This window comes from Erpetoichthys calabaricus, chromosome 7, assembly GCF_900747795.2.
Source record: "Erpetoichthys calabaricus chromosome 7, fErpCal1.3, whole genome shotgun sequence".
NCBI lineage: Eukaryota > Metazoa > Chordata > Cladistia > Polypteriformes > Polypteridae > Erpetoichthys > Erpetoichthys calabaricus.
In genome coordinates this window covers 135,908,548-135,924,411 of record NC_041400.2, presented here as the reverse complement: position 1 = coordinate 135,924,411, position 15,864 = coordinate 135,908,548, and the positions used below count along the sequence as shown (strand labels likewise).

General features: G+C 37.3%; 1 protein-coding gene across 9 annotated transcripts in view; it reads left to right on the top strand.

The window, feature by feature from the left end:
- pde4d (phosphodiesterase 4D, cAMP-specific) overlaps nt 1-15,864 on the top strand; it is a 974,428-nt gene that overhangs the window by 821,562 nt on the left and 137,002 nt on the right. For 8 of the 9 annotated variants that reach the window (XM_051930173.1, XM_051930172.1, XM_051930174.1 and 5 more), the window contains 2 exons: nt 3,425-3,498; nt 5,172-5,221. In XM_051930173.1, the coding sequence (XP_051786133.1) occupies nt 3,425-3,498; nt 5,172-5,221 (124 nt within the window). Of the gene's footprint in view, nt 1-3,422; nt 3,499-5,171; nt 5,222-15,864 lie in introns of those variants that run through there. The other variant, XM_051930181.1, reaches the window with a different exon arrangement.

The window sequence follows — 15,864 nt, the reverse complement described above, 5'->3', positions numbered from 1 at the left end:
AGTACAGTTTAAATAGGGCCAAGGCTTAGACCATCAACATCAGCCACAAGGCAGGAATCAGCCCTGAACAGGGCATCAGTTCATCTGAGGGTACATTCCTATATACACACACTCACTGATACAGGGCTAGTTTACAGCTGTCACTTAACCTGTTTCAGACATCTTTGGGGTATGGGATTGAAACCAGAATACCCAGGAAAACTTTATTTAGACCTGAGGAGAACATGCAAACTCGATACTGGCATTCTCATGTACAGTATATGCTATAATACATAATTTTTTAAGGTTAAAAAAACTTCATGTTCAGATCTGGATGTAATATCTGGTGCACAACTATAAATCAGGACATGAAAACCAATATGTTAATAACAGTCCAGCCTTGTCAATAACTCTAGCACTACACTTCTTCTTCTCCTCTGTTTGTTAACTTTGTTATTATTAATTACTTTGTCTAATTAATAATAATTATTTTTTGGTAGGTCTTAGTGATGGAGCAGAAAAATTATATTGTCAACTTTAGAAAATGTATTCCCTAGTGGCAAACATGGTTGCAACTTGGAGGTGAAAGTTTAGTGGGATTTGCAAATGTATCGCTTAGGGTGGAATTTTCAATAGTAGTGATAAATCTCATTCAAAATGAAGCAGCAATTTTGAACAATCTTATATAAATTACCTGGAGTTCCAGCCCTACTAGAGGTGTTACAACTTAGCCATTTTTAATTTTACTAGTAACACCCAGGCCTCCCTTCCTCAAAGGAAGGTGGTGCATGCACATCTCATTAAATACAGCACCCCAGGTCATTCTGGGATGTCCCCATGGCTCTTTTCCTGAGCCCAGTAACATGGCAGAGAAATCCCACACCTCTAATTCTTTAGTTGTGTATGACTGTCTGTTGCACTCCAAGTGTATGATTGGCAGTTGGGATGAAAACGATCAGTCAACCTGTGCAGTGTACTTCACTGCCTGAAGAGCTTCCCAGAGTTTTTGTCCTGTCAGCAATGCTTCAGGCCCACACTGCTATGCTTTTTCTGTCAACCACAGTGTATGCCCAAATCACTGCTTGCCATTTGAAGGACTTGAAGGCCAATTTTATGGCCGACATAGCCCTCATGTCCAATTCATGGGCTGTGTTATGTTTATCACTGCATAAACTCTTGATTGAAACCAAGATCAAGATTCAAAGCCCAGGGATTCGTAAGTTATTGCTTGATAGACAGACAATTCTTAGCATGATAGATAGATAGATAGATAGATAGATAGATAGATAGATAGATAGATAGATAGATAGATAGATAGATAGATAGATAGATAGATAGATAGATAGATAGATAGATAGATAGATAGAGTGCATCCGGAAAGTATTCACAGCGCATCACTTTTTCCACATTTTGTTATGTTACAGCCTTATTCCAAAATGGATTAAATTCATTTTTTTCCTCAGAATTCTACATACAACACCCCATAATGACAACGTGAAAAAAGTTTACTTGAGGTTTTTGCAAACTTATTAAAAATAAAAAAATTGAGAAAGCACATCTACATAAGTATTCACAGCCTTTGCCGTGAAGCTCGAAATTGAGCACAGGTGCATCCTGTTTCCCCTGATCATCCTTGAGATGTTTCTGCAGCTTAAGTCCACCTGTGGTAAATTCAGTTGACTGGACATGATTTGGAAAGGCACACACCTGTCTATATAAGGTCCCACAGTTGACAGTTCATGTCAGAGCACAAACCAAGCATGAAGTCAAAGGAATTGTCTGTAGACCTCCGAGACAGAATTGTCTCAAGGCACAAATCTGGGGAAGGTTACAGAAAAATTTCTGATGCTTTGAAGGTCCCAATGAGCACAGTGGCCTCCATCATCCATAAGTGAAAGAAGTTCGAAACCACCAGGACTCTTCCTAGAGCTGGCCGACCATCTAAACTGAGCGATCGGGGGAGAAGGGACTTAGTCAGGGAGTTGACCAAGCACCCGATGGTCAATCTGTCAGAGCTCCAGTGGTCCTCTGTGGAGAGAGGAGAACCTTCCAGAAGGACAACCATCTCTGCAGCAATCCACCAATCAGGCCTGTATGCTAGAGTGGCCAGACGGAAGCCACTCCTTAGCAAAAGGCACATGGCAGCCCGCCTGGAGTTTGCCAAAAGGCACCTGAAGGACTCTCAGACCATGAGAAAGAAAATTCTCTGGTCTGATGAGACAAAGATTGAACTCTTTGGTGTGAATGCCAGGCGTCACGTTTGGAGGAAACCTGGCACCATCCCTACAGTGAAGCATGGTGGTGGCAGCATCATGCTGTGGCATGGTGGTGGCAGCATCATGCTGTGGGGATGTTTTTCAGCTGCAGGAACTGGGAGACTAGTCAGGATAAAGGGAAAGATGACTGCAGCGATGTACAGAAACATCCTGGATGAAAACCTGCTCCAGAGCGCTCTTGACCTCAGACTGGGGTGACAGTTCATCTTTCAGCAGGACAACGACCCTAAGCACACAGCCAAGATATCAAAGGAGTGGCTTCAGGACAACTCTGTGAATGTCCTTGAGTGGCCCAGCCAGAGCCCAGACTTGAATCCAAATGAACATCTCTGGAGAGATCTTAAAATGGCTGTGCACCGACGCTTCCCATCCAACCTGATGGAGCTTGAGAGGTGCTGCAAAGAGGAATGGGCGAAACTGGCAAAGGATAGGTGTGCCAAGCTTGTGGCATCATATTCAAAAAGCCTTGAGGCTGTAATTGCTGCCAAAGGTGCATCGACAAAGTATTGAGCAAAGGCTGTGAATACTTATGTACATGGAATTTCTCAGTTTTTTTATTTTTAATAAATTTGCAAAAACCTCAAGTAAACTTTTTTCACGTTGTCATTATGGGGTGTTGTGTGTAGAATTCTGAGGAAAAAAATGAATTTAATCCATTTTGGAATAAGGCTGTAACATAACAAAATGTGGAAAAAGTGATGCGCTGTGAATACTTTCTGGATGCACTGTAGATAGATAGATAATTTGTACAGCTTCTCTCATAATTCTAAACTATAAAGTACAGTAATTTTAGTCTTTTCTCATAAATTACACATTTTAATAGGTCTACTAAATCACTTGGCCCCTTATTACCAAGCCTCCTTTGAATTCCTACCTGCTTCTATCCACTCTATACAGTGAGGAGTCCATTACATTTTCCTAAGTCTGTATTGAACAGTGTGTTTTCTACCTCTAGAATGTTTCAGACTATGTAGACATTCTAATTATGCAAAGGATATTAATTAATTATTTATTTATCTGGTTTGTACAATGCTATATACTGTATACCCTGCTGTTCTTTCTTATATTCTGTAAGTGGCTTGAGCATGGGAAAGGCACTATATAAATAAAATGTATTATTATTATTATTCAATTTTTTTTACATGTATTTATTTATTTTTTCTTTGTAGGTGTTGGCTAGTTTGAGGACAGTGCGGAATAATTTTGCTGCAATAACAAATTTACAGGAACGTGCCTCAAACAAGTAAGTATTTACTTTTGTTTCATAAAATGTGTTTTTTTTTTTTCAAAGTGTACAGAAGAACTCCTTCTGCTACAAATATGATGTTTTTACGCAATAGGAAAAAATAGAGTGTATTTGTCCATTTGCTGTGATGTACACATAATTAAGTGAAATTTAACTTTAGGAAAATATTTTGATTTTATAGAGTGAAAATAAAAATTTATCTATAAATCTTAAAGTAAATTAAAAAATGGCAGCCCATCTAGATGTTGCTATTCTGCTTCCAGTCATTTTCAGAACATGGCCTTGGTGTATGCCCCAGCCAATATTAAATACTTTGACCCATTTAAAGTTAATAATGCTCCTGATATGCCCTCTTACAAAAATAGTGACCACTATCTCTTCCACAACTTCTTTCTTTAGTGACCAACATGTATTCTGTGAAGCAAAACAATTAACATTTAATTGTACACAAAATCATCAGACAATAGCAAAATCTGTCAAAACCCCTACTAGATTCCTAAGCCTTTGTTATAAACGAAAACTCTCCTGCACATATTAGAATGTGGCAGACACTGTGGTGCTGCCTTGAGTTGGTTTTTCTGTAAACATATGTCTGTTCATTATTAATTACTCCAAAATATGCCTTATGACTATATTGTTAACTTTACAGTGTATGTTATGTGTTTCATCTACCTATTTAAGTTGGAACAACATCTGTTATTATAAACTTTGTAACTGTGTCATTTGATCAGATGTCATGTAACAGATACTTAGGTGAAAAGGTTTGCTGAACTGTCTCCTGATCAGCACTCATCTCATAGTCTATAGATATGACTGAGAGTTACTCTCAGGTTAATAAGGCAGAAGATGCAGCAGTGGCTGAAGTGAAGGCCTACTATTTTTAAAAAGGTGAACAAGAGAGTGTGTTCATGTCACTGGGCGATCAACCCCACATCCTCCCCAGGAAACCCTATGATGGCTTGTTTATTTGTGATGAGGTAAACTGCAGCTCTATGTGAGAGATTGAATACTTTAGGGTCTTAGTTCTCAAGTGATTACAGAAGCAATTATGAACATTATAACCAGACACTGGTGGTGATGAAGTTGGACCCAAGTCCTCAAACTAATCTTTTTATTTACTGCTATATTTCCATCTTCATCTATGATCACAACCTTTGTACAGCTTCCAAAAGAATGAGGGTGCAGGTACAAGTCATCAATATGCCTTTCTTTCTCTAGAATTTCTTTTTGATTTTTTCATGATAGGATGAAGAAGCCCAGGGAAATAGTGTTGCTTCTCCATGTCAAGATAAATCAGTTGACGTTGTTGGGAGTTCTTTACAATAAACTGCAATCTTTTGCTCCTGTGGGAAAGTTTCATGTGATCAACCACCAGGAGACTTGGAAGGAAAACGAGATGAAAGATGACATGAAACATATTTATGTAAAAATAAGATTAATGCTACTATAGAAGAATTGGTACTCTGTGTGTATAGAAACTTATTTTTATTAATCATTGTTTATCAGGTCATGATTTTACTTTGAATAAAAAAAAGAAATGAACATTAACTGTGCTAATATGTCTCCACATACACAGTATGAATCCTGACTGAAATTATATTTTCCCAACAATGACTGAGTCAGTTTTTCTTTTCTTTTTCTCTCTTTTTTTTTTTGTTGTTGACTATTAGGCGATCACCCATGTGTAATCAGCCACCCATTAACAAGGCCTCCTTTACCGGTAAGAATCAGTTTCTCGTTTTAAATAATTTGTTGAAAATGAAAAATATATAAGCCAAGGTAAACAAACAACAGTTAGTTCAGTTCAGTTTCAAGAGCATATATCAACTGCATATGCTGTACCTACCTTTTTTGCTTATGATAGTAAGGCTAGGATCCATTCATGTAACCATTTCTTACGAAGGACTTCATTTATTGAGAAGTGGGCTATTAAAAGTACAAATTAATGATTGATTTCCTCTGTTAATACAGTGGCGTAGTCGTGACATGACCTATCATTCCCTATCTTTTTCTTTTACTGTCCTGTTGCTTGGAGGTTTTCAAACAGTTTTATAAAATTTGTTTTCTTGAATTTTAAATAATTAAATAATTAAAAATAATATAGCTTGCTTTGGCATTGTATCAGTACATGTTTATGTTTATATAATTTCAGTGTAATACTCAGACTTACAAGTAAGAACTTCATTGTACTCTGCACACGTGATAGTACTACTACTATTTTTATTGGTGTTGATACATTTAACACTATTGCAATGCAGCTACCAATTTCTTTTTTTACTAATGCCTGTTTTATTGTCTTTTTAATATAGAATGTGTAAATTGCCTCATTATGATCTTCACAAAAGAATCCTCAATATAGTCTAATTGAAATACAGTACCATCATTTTAGTAATTGCTTTCATTCATTGAAATTATTTTCTGCAGAAAAAAGTTTCATTAAGTTTTAAGCCAGCAATCCACTTTATTGTTACAAAATATTATTGAAAATTAATAAGTGTGCAGAACTGGGTTGAGATGGCTCGGTTATTGGTGGACAAAGGGATGAAATTGTTAAGTAAGGGCTATTTTAAAAATAGCAATCAGGTGTGTACATTAATATCTTTGTTTTAAAATTTGTTATGATGCAGTGTATGTCTAATGTGAATGCTTTGGTTTTATATATATATACTGAAACAGATATTACCTCTGAATTTTGACTAGCACCAGTGATTGTTATTCAGCACAATGATACAGTGTTTTCATATATTATACTGTAACGTGTGTAACAGCTTTGATTTTGCATTAGGTGGCAGTAGAGGTCTACTTTAGAATATTATGTGCTCTCCCTTTTTCCTATAATAATTTAGATGAGACCAATAGAGTGGTGTGGTACTTTTTATTCTTTAATGAAACTATTAAACTGCTAAGAATATAGTCATTAGCATTATTAATCACTTACTTTGTTTGTGATGAAGCTTACCTTTAGTGTGGCATGTAAAAAAAGGAAATATAATATTTGTGACATGTACATTGTGGTTTATATGTGTGCATTGCAAAGTGAAATTTATCAAAAAAATCTAATATGTGTCTTGTTTAATTCTTTAGAGCTGGTAATAAATATTGACCCATCCTCTGTGCCCATTTTTTCTTTATCACAGTTGCATTGGGTTAAAGATAATCCAAGGCACATTTAGGGCAAAGCAGAAACTAACTCTAGATGAGACCCTAGTCCATAGCAGGCAGTGTTATCAACATTTCCACAATTAATAAAACTGGCCAATAGCCAAACAACTTATTGAAATGGTAAAAGCTGCAAAGCATTCAAAGGAGGTTCTTTATCGGTGTGTTCTTATAAATGATTTATATTACAGGACTGCAGGAATCTTACAAGAATACTCCAATCAAAAATGATATTTTTTTATATGCTGCTTACCCCATATAGTTTGTAGTCATGACCAAGAAAAAAAAAATAATCTCATGTTTTCATTTTGAATGGAGAGAAAAAATGTTTATGATATAATACAAGCCAATAGTGACCAGTAACAGTACAGCGGTAAATGATGTAAAAAAATGTCCATTACTTGTGACACATAATCTATATGTAAGTTATCCAGTCAAATGCTCAAAACCTGCAAAGCATGTGCTTTTTTTCATAAGATATTGTTAAATAGATACTGGAAAAATCATCAAGAATCTAAAGCCACATGAAATTGACTTTTTGAATTGAACACAGGACTCAAGCAAAAAATGAGGGGGAGAGACAGATCTTTAATTCAAAAAGTCATTCCCATGAGGCTTTTGTTTCTTGTTTGTCATGTGCACTGATTTTTATTGGAAGTATCTGTTTAACAATATTCTGTATACACTTTTTTTCTCTCCATTCTGCATGCAAACATTAAATTAAGTTCTTTCTTGGCCATCACTATAAACTACCTGGGATTAAGTAACATAAAAAAATAATTTTTGGGTGGAATATTCCTTTAAGCCTATCCTAGTAACATTGGGCAAAAGATTTAACTCTGGATTGTGTGCATTGTAGATTTAACTGTTGAAAAAACAAATCCTTTATCTTTTTTACAACAGTACCCTTCTATAATGAGCATCATCTCAAAGAGCTTTATTAGGAGATAACTTCTCTGGTCCTATGTATGGTATTCAGCCTTAAATTGGATAAGCACTTGTGTACCTCCATCCTGGATTTCCATTTAGTGTGCAATTGTCTTCCTCAGCAATGGAATACAATTGGTTGTACCGACCTCTAGATTCTCTAGACCAGGGGTCCCCAACCACCGGTCCGCGACCCACTACCGGGCCGCAGCCGTCTGACAGCCGGGCCGCAAGAGAACTGCCGGCAACAGAGACTCACTCAGACTTTTCAGAATGCTTGGTGGGCGGGGCTTTGCAGCGGCCCAGAGAGAGAAGAGAGACCGAGGTGAGAGAGTATTACAACAAAGTATTTTTACGGTCCCGACAGTTTCCCCATATGACACGAGACTATAGAAATCTCGTTACTACGAAGTACATTCAGCAGATGCTTTCATTACAACGAGGTGACCTTGAAATGCTTGAATGAATCATCCACAGAGCAGTTAGATCTGTGGCCGCAGCTCAGTTGTACACATTTAGGCTACACAACGATCCCCAAACAGAAACATTGTAAAAAAAATTCTTTCTTTGAACTTTCCTCGTACTGTTTTTTTTTTTTGATGTTTTTGTTTTCTGTGGTTTTCAGTGATACCTTTTGCTTATTGCTTGTCAACATCTGAAAAACATCCATTGGAATTTAACTCATTGTCACCCTCCTATAGAAACGGCAGACACGAAAAAAACGATAACAGTGTTAATGTTTGTGATGTGCAGTCTGTTGGAATGGCAAATGCAAAGCATATGTCTTTGTTATATGCAAAAAAAGAAGAAAAATCTCGGGTTGCAAACGTATGCGAACTGCTTAATAACTTAATAATAATAGAAATGTTATGTAAATTGTGTATAAAACTCCCCCCCCACCCCCCACCCCCCACCGACCGGTCCATGGAAAAATTTGCATCTAATAAAGTGGTCCTTGCTGTCAAAAAGGTTGGGGACCACTGCTCTAGACCTTTTAACGTCATCTAGGACCATTTATAGCATGTGCTACCCAAACTTTACCATGAAGTAAAAGATTTAAGCTCTACACTCATGTGGCCCATGCACTCCCCCATTTTTTGTAGTCATGCCTTTTTGATATGTGGTCACCCCTTTATTTTGTCTGCCTGAATTCAGCTTGGCATCAGTATATTGGATGATCTATTTGGAGGTTTTAGCATCAAGTTGTTCTAAAATATGAAGTCTTGCTTTGGCATTCTATCTGCTTCTGCTGTTTTCATCATTGCCCAGCACTCTTTTTATGCATTTCAATAACTGGTGTTATAAAGGAACCACGTCAGAGCTTTGGTAAGCTGAAATTCTGACTGGAAAATTTGAATAAGATGATCATATAGTTGTGTATAAACAGCTTGAGCTTCAGCTTTTGGAAAAAAAAGAATATTCAAAACTGAATGGAGGTTTATCAGAGGCAGTACAGAGTTGGAAATAATGGTGATACATTGAAAGAAGAGAAAATCATATCAAGTTGCAGAGTTTTGTAACTGGCAGCACACACAGCCAGCTAAGAGAGAGAGAGAGATGCTGTGTGGGAAAGTCGTGTCAACAGCTAAGTGGCCTGACCTAGATCTTCTTTAGCTAAGCAGTACAGCTGGCAACTCTGATTCCAACACCCTGAGTTTGCATTTCACTTCTGCTTCTGATTAGAGAAAAGGAGAGGGTGGAAGAGTCACTCTGAGTGATTCCTCATTGGTTACAGGGTTGCCTTATATAGATCCACTCGATTATCTTGAACAAAAAACTAGGATTAACCTGCCCTTTATTGCTTACCCTTGAGAGAGTGCTTAACTATAACTGTATTAGGCAAGTGTTTGTAATGTCAGGGATGAGAAGACAATATATCTTTAATAAACAGAGATATGGTCATATTCCAGTGTTCAACAAATTAGTCAGGTCTTGACTGGAGTTACCAGGTCTATGATGTTTCAGAGTAGAGTTGTATAGCCAGTTAACCTAATTTGTGCATATATGAAGCAGAATTAGCAAAAAATGAACATGTAGCATTAACAAATCACCTACTCTAATTCAGAGTGATACTGGCACCACCATCTATCTTGGCAGCATTGGGAGGACAGCAAAAACCACCTCTAGACAGAGTCCTAGTCCATCACAGGGCCTGATTATACATAGGGCCAATGTATTATCAACAGTTAACCTGATATTCACATAAAGTATTTAGTTATGTGAGAGGAAAATCTACACAGACATAGAACATGGAAAGTCCACACAGATAATGTTCTTATGAAATGATTGTCCTGTAGTACACTGTCTTAGGTTGTGTTCTCGATATCTTGCAATGGAATCTCATTGAACAGGTGAAAATAGAATACCTGCCCCAGTGAAAAAATAGTACCATTTTTGATCCTCTTCTATTTAGTGCTAATGATGAGATTTGCTTACATATTAATTTGTTTTTTCTAGTTAAGAATATTACTTACTCCACATTTCAGTGAATGAGAGGGCTGCAAGCTAAAAAGTACATTGGTCTTGTGGCCTGGAACCCCTACAGATTTTATTTTTTTCTCCAGCTTTCTGGAGTTTTTTTTTTTTTTTTCTGTCCACCCTGGCCATCGGACCTTACTCCTTTTCTATGTTAACTAATGTTGTCTTATTTTACTTTCTTATTTTGTCTTTTATTTTTCTTTTCTTCATTATGTAAAGCACTTTGGGCTACTTTTTATATGTAAATGTGCTATATAAATAAATGTTGTTGTTGTATTGATAGGACTTCTGCAGCCTATGTTTGTGAGGAATGGTTGCCATATTTATTAAGAAAATTAGCAGAAGGGTTAGGGTTATTCCTTAATTTTTTTTTAAATATATATCTTTTAATGACTGTATTTCTACATCTGTCGGTACAATACCTGTGAGTTTTTCCCCTCTGTGTTCCTTTCACAGTTCTTTTGTAAATGCAAGGCCATTTGTACTGCTATAGTGAAATATTTGACCGATTACTTGTCATTCTGATGATGGCCATTCCTGCTTAGGAAGCTTTTGTTAAGAGTTTGAAGCTTTATTATCAGCATAACAGGACACAGGTTTACCTTAAGAACATTAAGAACTTTTTAAAAAGAACTGCTACTAGTGACGTGCGGTGAGGTTCATGGTTGGTAAGGCACTGACTTCTTCAGGGTCAGATTTACAAATATATGAACTCAAAACAGTAGCTTATTCACTGTTCATATCTCATCAGCATTCTTTACACACACATAGGTAAGGTACATATTTGGCTAAGAAAGAACGTTACATTTATAGCGGCGAGAGAGCAGAGAGAGCGGATTTGCTCTGCACCCTCCATGTGTTCTAAACTTGCCTTTGCAATTCCACAATTCAAACTCATTCAGTACAAATGAAAGTATGGAGTGGTGTGCAAAAAAGCAGATTTCAATTTTGACTTTAATTGAAATATTTAGGTGTTTTTAAAAGCTTTTAATTCTGATGCTTTAATCAATTTTAATGCAGGCTGTTCAACAAAAGGATAAAAAGAAATACAACAGAATATTTTATTTAAGGTCAAAATGTAGTTTTTAAATATTGGATTGTTTTTTTCTTAGTATGATCCCATTTTTTATAAAATTGAAAATCGTTTATGGTCTTTCCCTTATTTGTAAATGAAGTCCATGCGCCTATCCTTCTCCACAAAAATCTCTGTCACTTTGTTGTAAAAGTCCTCCTTATTTTCTGTTAGTTTTAAAAGTCTCTCTGCTTCAAAGGAGATTATCGCCAAGAAGAACAGCAGCAACAAGCACCTATTGGGCTCACATTCACCTCCTTCAGTACAGCACGGTACTGTCTGCCTCACCTTGTGCCTTTTCATTGCGGTTTTATGTCCGATCAGCAAGACTAAATATGTCACACACATTCATTAAAGATATTAGCCAGACTGTGGAAAGTCAGAGTGTATAATAAACGTGTCTGCAAACATTATATTGGTGACATACAGAGAGACAGCAACAGGCACATGCCAATTGCATGCATCAACCCAGTGTGTGAGGGATAGCGCAGTCAGAGGTGAGTCTCGGCTTGTTGCAACTGCACCTTGCATTTCTCCCCTGTATTTGAACAAGAAATGCACAAATTCAGCGATTTTGACATATTTTATGTTATCATTATTAGTTTTTTTACTTTTCATGACAGACCACACGTCCCTGACTGCTGAGTAAAACATTAAAATAGCTTCAAACAGAGCTCTAAAAGTGCCACTCATGCTCAATGTAATTGTCTGTGTATAAAAATACTTTATAATGATGATGAAAAACACCCAAAACAGGGTATCACTTGTGCCTTTCTGAAGAATATTTTTTAAGTAACATCTGTCATTCACCTTACTTTTTCTCTTTATAAATATTAACAAATATATTGTATTTATTTCTCACTTTGTGTAGGGTGTAAAGTTTCAACTCTTCCAGTCAATTCTCACCACTATTTTTACCATACAGGCAGGGGCGGATCTGCTATGGTACTAATGAAGCTTAAGCTTCAGGGCCCCAGAACTGACTTTAGTCCACATTGCTTAAAACATTTGGGTGTCTACTATAAGAGAAGTTCTTAAACAGTGATAATATTAATAGCATACTGTAATTCAAGACAAAGTAATAGGTAAAATAAAGATAGAATGGTTATTAAATTGTCATGTAGGCTAACCGTAATGATAAAACTTTCAAATTAAGGATGTTTTATTCTAAATATATTTTATATAAAATAATTATCAATAATTTAAAGCACTATTACATTTATGATAGAAATTTCAACTTTTTATTAAAATGATTTATCTTAGGCTAAATCATATTTTGTTGCTTGCAATCATTGTGGCAACGTTTTTTTTTAAATTATGGTGATCTGTCGTAGGACAACCTCGCTGAGTAAAATAACAGTAGTTGCTCAGACCTCATTGCTGGTTGAGTAGTGACTCCCATAACAGTTCAACCTTCAGGGCCCCAAAAATGTAGGTCCACTACTGCATACAAGTGTGAGATTCCTGTAAACAATTAATTTTGAAGATTAATAAGGAATTTTACAATGTATGAATGTAACATTTTATGGGTTTCCTTAAACCACTGTTATTCACTCTTATCTGACATTTTCCAAATGTTTATAATGCATTTCTGTTTTAACACTACTCCTGAAGTATCACAAGTGAAATGTAAAGCAATAGATTGACAAAACTTTCATTATGTGAAGTCATTTTTGGTGTACTGCTGGTATATAATAAAGTTGTGAAAATGAATATGAGGTAAACATGGTAAACATAATTTGATAACCAATTAAGACAAAACTTAAAAAAAAGCAAAACATTGGACAACTGCTTTGCTAAGACAAACACAAAAGAAATGACACTTGTCATAAAAGAATACCACACCTTTTTAAAGTAGAACATTTCTTCTTTTAGATGACAACAGAGTATAGTGTTTTTTTACTGTGACACATGGCAGACTTCTAATAGTGAGAAGAAACAAAAGTGGGATGAGATGGCAAAGAAAATAAATGCCTGCATATCACAACCTAAGTTTACTCTCTTTTCAGACACACAGACACCACAAAAACAGCCTGGAGACAATTTGTAAATTGCTTTTATATATAATTAGTTTATATAACACAGTATTTTTCTATAATAAATAAGAGTAATTATGTCCCATTATGTGTTAAAAATGTTTGTTTGAATTCTGCATGGCTTGTGTTTTCTTTTGGATTGTGCCTAGTGTGTTTATTCGACAAATATACAGGTAATAACTCAAGTACAATGAAATATAAAGTCTTTCATTTAGAAAGTGACAAAAACAAATTAATATTTAAAAAATTGGTAGCAATGATGGTCTGCCTAGTCTCCATACTAGTCTGGTATACCTCCTCTGCTCTGTGATCAGGAATTTTGATATTGCCAAACTGCATCCCTTTTTCTTCATTAGCATTAGACAAGAGTATGCCTTCACTAAAAACATTGTTGCACAGCATTGCACACACATCTCTCGCAGCACAGCATGGCTAATGTAAAAATCTGATGTTACCTGACAATTTATGAACATGGCGTGAGCATATTTCCCATATTGCATCCCACCACTCTGGAAGTTGTGATGATGTGTTGTGTTGTATTGTTCTTTGGTCACCATGTGGAGGTAAGTTGCATGTGTCAACAGGTGTCACCTAGTAGGCATCCAATATTGCAGTCTTTGATTTCTTGCCTTCTGACACACTGTCGGATTGGCCCAGACAAAGGCATTGTGGGCAATTCTAAATTACTTTACCACAATATTAAAAAAATATTTAGCTATTTCAAGTGACCTGTAAATTTGATGTACAGTAGATAACCTTTATAGCAAGTGTAGATGGGCTCCACAAGACTTCAACCCAAAGATATACTGTAATTTAAATAATACATCCATCCATCCATCCATTCTCTTCCGCTTATCCGAGGTCGGGTCGTGGGGGCAGCAGCTTGAGCAGAGATGCCCAGACTTCCCTCTCCCTGGTCACTTCTACTAGCTGTTCTGGGGGAATTCCGAGGTGTTCCCAGGCCAGCCGAGAGACATAGTCCCTCCAGCGTGTCCTGGGTCTTCCCCGGGGCCTCCTCCCGGTTGGACGTGCCAGGAACACCTCACCATGGAGGTGTCCAGGAGGCATCCTGATCAGATGCCCGAGCCACCTCATCTGACTCCTCTCGATGCGGAGGAGCAGCGGCTCTACTCTGAGCTCCTCCCAGATGACCGAGCTTCTCACCCAATCTTTAAGGGAAAGCCCAGACACCCTGTGGAGGAAACTCATTTCAGCCGCTTGTATTCGCGATCTCGTTCTTTCGGTCACTACCCATAGCTCATGACCATAGGTGAGGGTAGGAACATAGGTCGACTGGTACATTGAGAGCTTTGCCTTTCGGCTCAGCTCCTTTTTCACCATGACAGACCAATGCAGAGCCCACATCACTGCGGATGTCGTACTGATCCGCCTGTCGATCTCCCGCTCTATTCTTCTCTCACTCGTGAACAAGACCCCGAGATACTTGAGCTCCTCCACTATGGGGTAGGATCTCGCTCCCAATCCTGAGAGGGCACTCCACCCTTTTCCGGCTGAGGACCATGGTCTCAGATTTGGAGGTGCTGATTCCCATCCCAGCCACTTCACACTCGGCTGCAAACCGATCTAGAGAGAGCTGAAGATCACGGCATGACGAAGCAAACAGGACAACATCATCGGCAAAAAGCAGTGACCCAATCCTGAGCCCACCAAACTGGACCCCCTCAACGCCCTGGCTGTGCCTTATGTGAATTTCCCCTTGGGATTAATAAAGTATCTATCTAATTTGCAAAAACCTCAAGTAAACTTTTTCATGTTGTCATTATGGGGTGTTGTATGTAGAATTCTGAGGAAAAAAATGAATTTAATCCATTTTGGAATAAGGCTGTAACATAACAAAATGTGGAAAAAGTGATGCGCTGTGAATACTTTCCGGATACGCTCTATCTATCTATCTATCTATCTATCTATCTATCTATCTATCTATCTATCTATCTATCTATCTATCTATCTATCTATCTATCTATCTATCTATCTATCTATCTATCTATCTATCTATCTATCTATCTATCTATCTATCTATCTATCTATCTATCTAGAAATTCTGTCCATAAAAGTTATGAACAGAATCGGTGACAAAGGGCATCCCTGGTGGAGTCCAACTCTCATCGGAAATGGGTTTGACTTACTGCCGGCAATGCAGACCAAGCTCTGACACCGGTTGTACAGGGACCAAACAGCCCTTATCAGGGGGCCCGGTACCCCAAACTCCCGGAGCACCCCCCACAGGATTCCCAGAGGGACATGGTCGAACGCCTTTTCCAAATCCATATTTAAATAATACATTTCTACCTATTTCAATGTATAGGCAGTATTGACTGCTATACTCTTTATTGTTCTCTATAGGTTACTTTATAGTCTGCTTAGTGTTTTCAGTTTAACGGTATCGCTAATAAGTTCTAGTTATCCTTGTTTTTTGGTAATAGGATCTAGAATGTAATAGTAGTTATTGGTGTTTTTTACCTGCTACTGTTTTAAATAGGTCTATATTATATCAAGTAATGCACCTAATTTAATGTCATCTCCAAATTGAATCAGCCTGTTAGTTAATTTTTATGTAGAGAAAAGCCAAGCAAAATGACACCTTTTATTGGCTAACTAAAAAGATTACAATATGCAAGCTTTCGAGGCAACTCAGGCCCCTTCTTCAGGCAAGATGTAAGAAGGGGCCTG